We start from the raw sequence: 12,324 nt of genomic DNA on the forward strand, positions 1-12,324 counted from the left end.
CTCAACCTGATAAAAAACCTTTGGGATGAATTAGGGCGGAGACTGCGATTCAGGCCTTCCTGTTCAACATTCTTCTGAAAGAATAGTCAAAAATTCCCATTAACACACTTCTACACCTTGTGGAAAGCCCTCCCAGAAGATTTGAAGCTGTTATAGATGCATAGGGTTAACATCATATTAAACCCTATGGAATCGGCTGTTACTCACGTTTATTTGCATGTGAAGCCAGAATACTTTTGACAATATATTGTATTTATGTACCATGTATGGATACATAATTGTCTGTAACCAAGTTTTCTAACAGGAAAGTCTTCAGACAGATGGCTTTATGCATTTATAGGCTCAATGTAACTTGTCTTGTCTTCTTAATATTAAGAGAATGCAGCACAGGCTACTAAGAGAATATCTTAATGTCTAATGGAAAGTTAATTTAAACCCTTCACCTCAAAAGTTTGTTAAAAATTTAATTTATTAAAACATTGTAATTGATGGCATATCAGTGTTGAAGAAGTAGAATAATATGCTTCAGACCATGTTATACTGTAAAACGAACCACTTCCAAGTCGCAACAGGCCTCCGCTTCTACGCATAGCATATTTAATCGTGTTATTCCTTAACTAATCAAAAGCATTTTTGTGCAAAAGTTACAATAAAAGATTATATTGCTTACGCCGATTCTCTATCTCTGTAGGCGCCAGACTGTAACCAGCACCCCCTGTTGGATAGAGCTACACTTAAACGGCCCCCTGCAATGGCTGGACAAGGTGCTCACTCAGATGGGCTCACCCAGCATCCGCTGCTCCAGTGTGTCATAGAAGACCAGCACCACTCGCTTTACAACCAGGAACCACCACCCATCTGTATACTAACTGAGAAAACATGAGAATCCTGGACACAGACAGACAGACAGACATTCTCTCAAGAGTTTCCTTTTAGTATCACTCCACTGCTTGCAGGTCCAGTCATTTACACACACAGAGTTTTGAGCACTTTCTATTGCTGATTGCTATACAGCATGGCTTGTATAGCTGTCCATTATGTGTACATTTATTTTGGTCATACAAAGATAGATATATATATTTTGTCTGTTCGTTTTTTTTATTATTATTATTCTTTTTTTTTTTTAGAAAATACTTCAATTTTAAGCTTGGCTTAAAACTTGAGGTATTGAACCTTCGTTGGAGATGTATATGGATAAATAACTGGTGAATTAGATTTTTATTATTACTCACATCCATAAAGCTTGCAGTGCTCGTAAAGCTGCAACACTATGTAATTAGGAGAAAGTCTCTGAATCTCTCTCAGGCCCAGCAGTTTGTTGTACTTGCATTGAGCATTTGCATTGCCCCTTGACCTCAGAGGGGTTAGTAATGCATCCCCACGCCTTCATTCAAGTGGCTGTGTGGGAGCACAACCCTAGCTGTTGTCTGTTTTTAAAGTGAACAGGCGCTAGGTCGTGCTTTCATGGTGTGTTGGCGTTCACATGCCGTTAAGGGCAACATGCACTCAGCTGTTCAGCAAAATATATAGGATGTTTCAGTGCCTGTTAACCTGATTATCTTTTTTATTATTATTATTTTTTTAGTATGAAAACTAGTTGTCTGTTTATTTTTAAGATGATACAAAGCACGTCTTGGTACAAGATGTGATGTCTGAAAGATATATTTATGATCTATGTTATGGCTTGGAGCAGTTTTTTCTGCTATACAGATGCTGCATTATGTTTTTATTAGTTTTTATTTTTTAAACACTGGTTCCACGAAAAATATCCAAGTAGAAATCAGTAACACTTCTTCAAAAAAAAAGGTTTGACATTTACTGCTGTGCTTGTTGGGGGGAAAAGTGGGTGAATTGTGTTAGTGCCCCAACCCCACATTTGGGATTCGGTGAGGAACTTTTTCAAACTCGCTGTTCTGTAGAGATGCAGATGTTTTGCAGCTGTAATAATTTTTTTGTTTTGTGGTAAATCATGTTTGAAATATTCTTGTTTTACTACACCCGTGAAATAGTCTGCTCACGCTTTGGCATAGAGCTTGCGTCCCGCTCTCTTTATCTTCAGAGCATGTGAACAGTTTCTGATCTTCAGCAATATAAAACAGAGCTCTGAGTAAATAAGGTTACTCAACACTGAAAGCAGACTGCATTCACAATCCAGCTAGTGCTTTCTCACTCGTTCTCCATAGCAAGTTACAGTGCAATTTACCTGGAAAAGGGCTATGCATGGCTCAAAGGATCAGAATAGGAAAAGTTCTTATAATAATGTTCTGAAAAAGATATAGTTGTCTATGCGTCATTTTGACGGCCTTGTTTAAGATGTTACAAGCCCTGTGTTTGTGATCATAAACACTGAAATGGTGCATTTTATGGTACCTTTGTCCAGTGTAGCACACCATTAAACACGTGAAGCACTTGTCCTTATTACTCCATCAAAGAGTATTCTACAAATCTTCCTCTTCAGAGCTGGAAATTGGAAGTTTTGTCAGTGGCCTCTGCATCCATTGTTTTGGCAGAGAAAAAAATACATTTAGCTCAAAACTAAATTTCCATTCTCATTTTTGCATAACCGCACAGAAGAGTGCAGCGGTGACTCTTTGCTGTGATTTGATATGCAATCTCAGTGTCAGTAAGAAGGGCTCCGATGAGTAGCGCAGACCCACTTGCTTTACATTTATTTAATTCTTTTTACTTTTCACTTTGCTAATTCGTGGCTGCAGTCTACACTTGACTGAACCTCATGAATCAAGAAACATTTCAGAAAGCAGCTAAATCTATCCAATGTAGTATAGTTTTGGTCAGAATTGTGAACCTCGTGGTTTACTAGTTGTGACCTAAGTTGCTTTTGTGTGACTGCATCATGGATTTAAGTATGATGATCCGAGCTCATTGCCCTCTAATGCCTTCATCTTTGAGCTTACATATTATATGTAGATATAAAAGATAAAAGAGAAGGCCAATCCCATGTGAAGATTTTGTACTTTGACACATGAGATAAAACCAGCTTAATAAAAACACGAATGGATGCTGGGGGGTAGAAGCTCTTACTATATGTACACTTTCACATCCAATGGGTGCACCACAGTTACTTGTGGAGTTAATTCACTCACACGTATGGCACATTAAACAGGATTCAAACTCAGGACCATCTGGCCACTTAAAAGAAAAATGTTACATGCACATTTCTATATAGACAATTCTTTGTCACTGCCAGCTGTTTTTATGTCAAAGAAAATGCATAGCCTATTGTAAATTGTGTTTCTAAAGGAATTTTAGGGTGAGGGAAAACACTGCTGGCAGCTCCTGGTGGATGTGCTCTCACTTTCTACAGAGGTTGAATTGTCACATTGGAAGCTCTGCTCTTATTGCTGGATTTAGTTTTTCTCTCAGGTCCTGTCAGTAAGTTAGAAGTATTATTCTGCATGCGGTCTAAAGATCATGCTTATATAATTACACTGACTGGGTTCTTTTGATTCATTGCATGGTCTTTCAATTCTTGAATTTTCAACAAACCTCAATAGTTGCACTTTGGTTGAGCAGGCACACTTTAGACTGCAGCTGCCTCCTGCTGATAGCTTAGGCGATTACACGGTGAAATATTGCTCACGTGGTTCCTCTTACAACTTTATGAAAAATGAGTCAACAATGAAGTCATAAGGAACTGCATTTACACAATTGTTGATCCCTGTGGTTTGATCTCTTAAAATAGAACCCTTAACTGAGCATCAAGTGCTGTGGACCCTGCTGCATCTCCTCCTGTGACTGTGTCAGCAGTGTCCACATAGGGTCATGATTCTTGTCAGTTTTTTTCAAATTGAAATACCGCTTTGTAGTATCATGCTCTTATTCATGCACTCATTATGTGAGGCAAATGTAAATCGGTTTCTGTCTTATGGTTTCAATACTTAGTAACTACCCCTATGTAATTTTCAGATGTTGCTTAGTTTTTTGTTAGCCTTTAATGTGCTTTCCCTGCTACTGTACCTACATAGTTTCCTCACATTAACTGTTTAAGCTGTTCTTATATCTCTTCATTTTGGTATTCACAGATTTGTAATAAAATGTATTTTAAATGAGATTTATGATTTCTTTTTGTATCTTGTACTTTTTAAAATATGATTTAAAAAAGTGTATTAAAAATATATTTTGTATCTCTCTCTCTCTCTCTCTCTCTCTCTCTCTCTCTCTCTCTCTCTATATATATATATATACATACACACACACACACACACACACACACACACACACGTGTGTGTGAGACAGAGAAAATTATTAGATATAGATAGACACACACACACACAGTGCAGGTAAATGATTAGTTGATCACCTGTTTTTGATTTTGTAAATGTACCTCTTATAAATAAATTAACAGTCTAGAATTTTTATGGTAGGTTTGTTTTGACAAAAACAAAGAATATTAAGTGTGAAATATGTATTTGATCCCCAACCAACCAGCAGGAATTCTGATTCCCACACACCCAGATCAGTCCTGTACCTTTAAGAAAGTACTTCTAACATTAGCTCATTATGTGTATAAAAGACACCAGTCACAGAATCACCCTCTTCCATTCAAACCTCTCCACCACCATGAGCAAGACCTAAGAGCGGTCAAAGGACGTCAGGGACAAGACTGTAGACCTGCACAAGGTCTACAGTCTTGTCCCTGATGTCTTTCGATGGCTCTTTGGTCTTGCCCATGGTGGTGGAGAGGTTTGAATAGAAGAGGGTGATTCTGTGACTGGTCTTTTTTACAGCTCACGAGTTAATATTAGAAGTACTTTCTTAAAGGTACAGGACTAATTTGGGTGTGTGAGAGTCAGAATTCTTGCTGGTTGTTAGGGGATTAAATACTTATTTCACTCGATCAAGTACAAATTAATTTGTAACCTTTTTAAAATGTTTTTTAATGGATTATTTTTAATATTCTCTGTCTTTCTGTTAAAATAAACCTAAGATAAAAACTGTGTATATTTCTGTGTTAATTTTCTGTATATATGTGTGTATATAATTATATTCTTTTTCACAAATGCTTCAGTCATTGATGATAAAAGAAATTTAATATATAAGCATTTTATGTCAGAAATGTTAATTAACAGTGGCGCTCAGTTAGATTGTGACTATTGAAATGCATAGGTATTTTGACAAATTATCTAAATGGCAAAACAAGAAACCACACTGCGTTATCCATAATTATGACCTTTTATATACTGGACAAAATTAGGAACAACCTGACTGTTTAAAAACAACCTAATAATCATCTGCTCTCATAACAAAAGAGAGCCTGTACACATGTACGTACACACACGCACACACACACTCTTTTGAGCAAAAATAAAATCCTTAGATGGACTTAAAGGTCTTTGTTTAGATGCACTCCATTGTTGTTTTGGGTAATCGCTTAGCTGCTTTACCCTCTCCAAACTTACGTTTATAATGTTTTAAAAACCAGCAGCTTATAATGGCTGTGCACTTGATTGGTGCTGGTGTTCCAGCAGGAAGATCCAGACTACCATGAGAAACCTTTCTGCATCTCTCATTCTAACTTGCACACACGGTATTTGTTTATGCCCGAGCCCGGTACTAAAGAGTGAGGCTGGGAATCGCACGGCAGTGCTGGAGAATTGAGGGCAGAAGACTGGTGCTGTGGACTGGAATTCTGGTTTAGCTCTCCTCTCCTGAAGACAACCCATCAATCTCGTCCTGGTCCCCGCCGATTGCCATCCAAAATGCTTTGGCGACCTGAAAGAATTGCCATATCAAATTACATGAACAACTTTCCAGGAGCTTATTGTTGTGTGGGCTATGAATTCTATCTATTTATACATCACCTCACCTTTTCTGCATGCACCTTCCTTTGCTCATGTGGCATTGAAGAAGCTTTATCTATAGCAAAGGGGAAAATAACACATTGGAACAAGTGATTTCAGTATAAATTCTAAGACAATATGCAAAATCTATTTGCTCCCTCACCTTTCATCTCTTTCAGTTTCGTAAAGAGACGCTCAAAGTTATCCACATCTGCATCTCCAGCTGTGAGGTTGGCTAACTCCTGAATGTCCATGTTAGTCATCGGGTCTAAACAGAGGAAAAAAAATTATTTAAAAAATATATCTATAAAATTTTTTTTATAGAAATTTATAAAATTTTTATATAATGTATATATAATTCGCAAATAAATTATTTTAAAATTAGACAATGTGATTTTCTGGATTTTTATTCCTCATTTTGTCTCTTATAGTTGAGGTGTACCTATGATGAAAATTACAGGCCTCTCTCATCTTTTTAAGTGGGAGAACTTGCACAATTAGTGCAAGACTAAATACTTTTTTGCCCCACTGCATGTGTGTATCTCTTTTTCTCTCCCTCTCTCTCTCTCTCTCTCTCTTTCTATATATATATATATATATATATATATATATATATATATATATATATATATATATATATATATATATATATATATATATTTCAATATATAAAGCAGGTGTTTATTGATATAACGTGCATATGCGCTCACCTACTACAGAGTCGACTTCCTCTGTACTATTCTGAAAGCTTCCTGTCGTCTCTGCGTCTGTGGTCTCTTCTGCACTTTCAGACTTGCACTATAAAAACAAATTCAGAGCAAAATAAGAACAATATTTATACAATATATTTACATTTTCACAACTTTTTACTGTCTACAGCGGCATGGGGTGGAGTCTGACCTGCGTTTCCGCTTTAGATCGTGGGTTGTTGTGACGAGATGCAACCAAACTACTCATCAAACCAAATCCCTGATTGTGTTCTAAAAAAATAAATAAATAAAAAATAACGTTTAGACGTAAAAGTGTTTTTAACAAGTGAACTGTCATGTACAGGTTGTTACATTTATGACAGAATTACTATCTAAACCTCACCATCCTTCATCTCCACACTGGACCACACATTAGCATTGAGAGCCTGAATGATCCTCTTCACTCCTGTGGACTCTGGAAAGTCATCTGAAGCATCATTTACACACAATGTCAGACAAACGTGTTTCTCTGCGTGACGAAATGTTTTCTTAATTGTTTAGTTTGGTGCGGCTAAAATGGGCTGATTTGATTCGATACCGTGCAAAACTTAAAACGGACAAATGTAAACGCTAAATATTTTAATAAATATTTCCTAAACTGAAATAAAACAACATCCTTTTTTTTCATCTCAGCTATTGAAAAGCTGATCACCTTTACCAGAAAAAAGCTAAATAAATATAGAAATATAGAAGTCAATAAATATAGTGCTTACAGTACACACTGAACATATTTCATGAGTCTCACCATCCTCATCAGGCAGCTCCTCAGGGTTGAGCTCCACCAGTTCAAATGCATGAGCCAGACACCACTGCTGAGCGTCTTGTCTGTTTACACCTGTAACATAGCACAGAAAGACACCACTTTATTAGATATACCTACTCTCTTTGGCCAATTTATTAAATGTAACCAATGATGGCCTGTTATAAACCTAATCAGGTTAATGAGATGATCTAGATTAAAATGTTTTATAGAAATTAGCTCTTCACTTGACAAAGAAAAAAGCATGCACACAACAGGTTTCTTCATCTTAAAAAAACCTGCTCTGGATCCATTAGACATCAACAAATACAGACCGGTATCACTTCTCTCCTTTCTTTCTAAATCTCTGAAATGCACTGTTTTTAACCAACTGTCTGTCTATCTCTCACAGAACAACCTCCATGATCCGAACCAGTCTGGGTTCAAAGTGGCACATTCCACAGAGACGGCCCTTTTGGCTGTTTCTGAGAAACTGCATGCTGCTCGGTCAGCCAAGCGGTCATCTGTACTTATCTTCCTGGACCTTTCAGCAGCATTTGACACAGTCAACCACAAGACTCTTTTGTCAACCCTCAAGAGCTTCTGTATCCGCGAAACAGCATAGGAATGATTTGCTTCCTACCTGGAAGGTCGCTCATACCAGGTAACATGGAAAGAATCCACATCTGCCCCGTGCAGACTGGTGTCCCACAAGGCTCGGTACTTGGTCCCCTCCCTTTCTCCCTCTATACCCACTCCATTGGTGAAGTCATATCCTTACATGGGTTTTCTTACCACTGCTATGCAGATGATCCCTTCACTGTCGTCCAGTAGCTGCACGTATCAGATTCAAAACACTGATGCTTGCCTACATGGCCAAAAATGGACCAGCGCCATCTTACCTCAGGGACCTCATCACACCTCACACTGTACCACGCTGTCTGAGATCCTCCAGCACTGCTCGACTGGTATCACCTTCTCTCAGAATGAGAGGTAAGTATACTTCAAGGCTCTTCACCAAGGTGGTGGAATGAACTTCCCCTAGATGTCCGAGGAAGAGTCCCTGACTATCTTCAAGTGGCGATTGAAGACCTACCTCTTCCTGAAACACTTAAATTAGCACTTTCCAAGTTTGCTTTGTAGAATTCAAGAGTTATATTTATATTAAGTTTGTAATCTTGCGTACCAGTGTAGATTTATTTATTGCTAGAGACTCGAAGCACTTTTGTACGTCGCCTGGATAAGGGCCTCTGCTAAATGCAGCAAATGTAAATTTTTGAATCAAAGAGCCTGTCTATGTGAATAAAAAACTGATATATGACATACAATATGATGTGGTTGTAATGCCTGATCTCTGTACAAGTGTTTCCAGCTGTGTTAAACAGTAAAAAAATAAGGAAGCTTTGTGCTGTTATTTTCTTAACCCTTGACCAAAATATTTATTGCAGGGTTGCTGGTTATTTGATACTTTAAAAACTGAACAAATAAAAAAAAAGAAATGGTGTTAATAAGTAAGTCTGAATGACTTCCTCTTCCTTCCTTACTCACAATAAGTTATTCAATTTGCAATATTTATGGGTTTGACCTTTTGTACACAACTGGATGTTTCTTTTGCACCTCTTGGCTGCTGCTGTTTTTTGCACTACATTGTGTCTGTTTATATTCACTCCCGGCTATAGTTTTTACAGTTCTCCTCGCACAGTAATGTATAATCAAAGTATACAGTAGGTTTACTGGTCGGCGCTATATTGGGTTTTGTGTCTTGTCTTGTGTTGTCTGTCTGCACTGTTTGTCGTCTGCACTGTTTGCACTAGGTTGCACTCAATGCACTTTATGTAGCTTGTGTTGTGTTTGTAGCTCTATGTTGTTGTTTAGTGTAGCACCAGGGTTCTGGAGGAACGTTGTCTCGTTTTTACTGTGTACTGTGTACCACTGTGTATAGTAGAAATTACAATAAAAGCCTCTTGACTTGACTTGTATGTACTTTCACACCTGTTTTGAAAACATTCGCTTCACCAGTGCATTGCTTATTGCATTCCATGCTCTATCAAGTATGATTCCATAGATAGAAATAACCATAATCAAATCTAAATCTAATGATAGATTAGGTGAATTGGTGTATGTATGTACTGCAAAAAAATAACCAAATCTTTTAAGAAAATCCGATTGAAATAAATAGCTATCTGTTTTAGACAAAAAATCTCTCACACTTACCATTTTCACAAACATGGTCACACACCAAGATGAGCACCTCAGGAGCCAGTTCCTCCACCAGTGCAACCCACGGAGTGAGAGCAATAAGACCATCTTTCTGTAATGTAAAAAGATTCAGAGAGTACCAGAAACCAATGCTTAGCTATAACACAAATTTTAGAATTAATCACTCACAGTTTTACTGTCAAAGTAGACAATAAAAGCCTGCGTGGACTGGGCGACTTCTGAAGTCATGTTAAAAGGACTTGGAACGACACAAAAGCTGACATCTGCCGTGTAGTATTTGTTGTTGATTGTCCATGGATACCAAACCACCACATCCTCTTTTTTAGTTGGTTCTGGTAATGACGATGCACCTAAGATCTCTAGTAACAAGCATACGAAAATGACCGGGTTAATTAATAAGTAACATACATAAGCAATGTCAAAGAAAAAAACAATAAAGAATATTATTGCCAGCTGAACCTGTATTAAGCTATGAGCAGTTAAACACTGCCTACTGCTGGCCATTAAGCTGAACTTCAGGGTTTAAGGTTTTATTTGTCATGTACAGATCGTCAGTAACAGTTTTTACAATTAAATTCTTAAGTGAGGCTTCAGGCAAAATATTAGCAATATTAAATATTAAACAAAGGAAAAGGATTTTTTTTTTTATTATTTACAAGTGTGTGCAGGGGTGTCTGTGTATATTTATATATTAAATGAATGATATGAGTATTTACATATATGACATATTAGCATTAGCTATTCTTGTGTAAAAAAATAAATAAATATGGAAGGCAGAGGAGAATGTAGAATGTATATATCTGGTGTGCAAAAAAATACACAAAGATACGTGCAGGTAAGGTGCAAAAGTACAGTGCAATGTTATTGAGAGTTCTGAGAATAAAGAATTGTGCAGTCCCAGTATGTTAAACAAATTTGAATAAAATGTATAACAGAGTCAGTTGGCAGTTGTGGTGTGCAGTGAGAATGTATTACAGTTTGTTGAGGATTCTAATAGACTGAAGGAAAAACTATTCTTCAGCAGCAGGCCGGTAGCACCTGCCTGATGGCAGTTTGTTGAACAGGTTGTGTGCTGGGTGACTGGGATCAGCTGTGATTTTTTTTTTTTTTTTTTTAGCCTTCCTTAGACACTGCATGATGTAGATGACCTGCAAGGCTGAGAGTTTATTTCCAAATACTTCATACAGTTCTGAAGAGTTGACTAAATCTCCGTATGTGAACTGTAGGGATGTGCATATACATTATATCCTGATTTCCTCTCATCTACAACATAAGACATGAATTACACCTCTAATGGTCTTGAGGTACCAGAAACCAGGATTCCTGTCCATTTTTTCTTTTCAGACCTGCCCGATTGATACGGTCACCCTGCTTCTGGATTGAGTTCTCTTCAATTAGAGATGATGATGGTTCCTAAAGATCCATGAAGTCCCTGAGCAACTTCAGAACTATGCGCATGGATCTGGACTGAAATGAAGATGAGCTGTCTGTGATTATGGCTTAGGACTTCAGTTTGCATAAACAGTTCTGCATTTAAGCACCCATCAGTGAACCGTACAGTCAACAATGAAGAAACCATAATAAATAGACATTCGGTGACACTCAGATAAGGATGGGTTCCCTTTTGACTCTGGTTCATCTCAAGGTTTCTTTCTCCAAGCACCTGAAGGGGTTTTTCCGTGCTTCTGTCGACACTGGCTTGCTTATGACAGACAAACTTATAGGCAATAGCATATAAATTTAACTTTTATATAAATAACCTCTTTATTGAAATTGAATTGTTGCACTCTGATGTTGGAGTCACGTGCTCGTGCAGGGCACAAGTCTATGAGTAAACACACATCCATCCCGGCCACTTAAAGAAGCAATGCCACCTTAGTTCTTAAGGCTTTTTGGTAAGAAATAAATGATTTAAAAAAAATTTGTATATCTAACGTTACAATATAATTATCATCTGATTGGAAACGCTAAATGGTTGCCATGCACTTCACACACATTCAGAGAAGGAAACTAATGGATAATTTCCATAAAATGCTTATGGGTTGCATTTTTTTTCCAGAGAAATCTATACAACCTAGCTGACTTAGGTTAACTAGCTTAACTAGCTACTAACCCACATCAGTTATGCTAACTCACTCCCAAACCAATCTGCTAGCTGGTTTCATTCACTTCTTTACTTACGCCTGACAAGCTCCTCTTCCTTAAACTCCGGGTCACAGCTTGTTATTAGAACACATGGTAGTGTCGTTTCTCCGTCATCCTTTTCCTCTGACATGTTTCAGTGGAGTTGAGGGCTAGTAAGCTAATATAAATGCGCTAATAATAAATAGTGCTCTCTCTCTTTCTCTCTGAGTCTCTCAGCTCCAACCTCAACCGCGAACTTCCGCATTAACGTGCTAGGACGTCATGACGTAGATACGTACGTAGGTACTTCCGAATGGGCGTCATACATAATAGCCACGTCCGAGTGCGTTTAGTATTAATGAGGGAAAAGAAGGAAATTAATATTTTAATATAATTTAATTATTTTATTTTATAATTTAATTATTTCCAGGTAGTATAACCTAATTTTGTCTCTTTTAAATATTACAAGAAAGTAGTTGAAGCACAAAACTGGTGTATCAAATTTTGTTTTTATTGGATAGATTTTATTTTATATGCTACCCTCATTATTTGTAAGCAACCTCTTTTTTTGTATTTTCTAATACGTATATTATATCATCATATCATTGTATTAATACATTTTTTCCATTTTCTTTTTTTTAATAAAAAAAAAGTATGTATCCGATAGTGCAAACACATTCCGCCGTTTTTT

At 37.2% G+C, this 12,324-nt stretch overlaps 2 protein-coding genes and 1 long non-coding RNA gene across 3 annotated transcripts in view; 1 reads left to right on the forward strand and 2 right to left on the reverse strand.

Annotated features, from left to right (window-relative positions):
- smad3b (SMAD family member 3b) overlaps window positions 1-4,068 on the forward strand; it is a 28,520-nt gene extending 24,452 nt beyond the window's left edge. Inside the window, exon 9 of the mRNA XM_083552113.1 lies at window positions 692-4,068. Coding sequence (XP_083408239.1) covers window positions 692-815 — 124 coding nt within the window. The 3' untranslated portion in view covers window positions 816-4,068. The remainder of the gene's footprint in view (window positions 1-691) is intronic.
- On the reverse strand, window positions 3,815-4,636 carry LOC310732016. Its single transcript, XR_014535335.1, has 2 exons — window positions 4,243-4,636; window positions 3,815-4,148 (listed from the first exon to the last, which is right to left on the reverse strand). It is a non-coding gene; the product is annotated as an uncharacterized lncRNA (long non-coding RNA).
- Window positions 4,637-5,032: 396 nt separating this feature from the next.
- aagab (alpha and gamma adaptin binding protein) lies at window positions 5,033-11,917 on the reverse strand. The gene is made up of 10 exons (XM_083552137.1): window positions 11,691-11,917; window positions 9,678-9,868; window positions 9,504-9,600; window positions 7,296-7,385; window positions 6,894-6,977; window positions 6,702-6,781; window positions 6,512-6,599; window positions 5,965-6,069; window positions 5,828-5,877; window positions 5,033-5,733 (listed from the first exon to the last, which is right to left on the reverse strand). The coding sequence occupies exons 1-10, from the start codon at window positions 11,782-11,784 to the stop codon at window positions 5,656-5,658; spliced, it is 957 nt and encodes a 318-aa protein (XP_083408263.1). The 5' UTR covers window positions 11,785-11,917; the 3' UTR covers window positions 5,033-5,655.
- Between the last annotated feature and the right edge of the window lie 407 nt (window positions 11,918-12,324).

The sequence above is a fragment of the Silurus aristotelis genome (genome assembly GCF_946808225.1).
Source record: "Silurus aristotelis genome assembly, chromosome: 10".
Classification (NCBI taxonomy): Eukaryota; Metazoa; Chordata; class Actinopteri; order Siluriformes; family Siluridae; genus Silurus; species Silurus aristotelis.

Excerpts from the sequence above, each read along its gene's own strand:
- aagab (XM_083552137.1), bottom strand. The coding sequence starts at position 11,784 with ATGTCAGAGGAAAAGGATGACGGAGAAACGACACTACCATGTGTTCTA. Across the intron at positions 7,386-9,503 it reads TGACCATGTTTGTGAAAATG|GTGTAAACAGACAAGACGCT; the intron begins GTAAGTGTGAGA and ends GCTATGTTACAG. Across the intron at positions 5,734-5,827 it reads GGAAGGTGCATGCAGAAAAG|GTCGCCAAAGCATTTTGGAT; the intron begins GTGAGGTGATGT and ends CAATTCTTTCAG.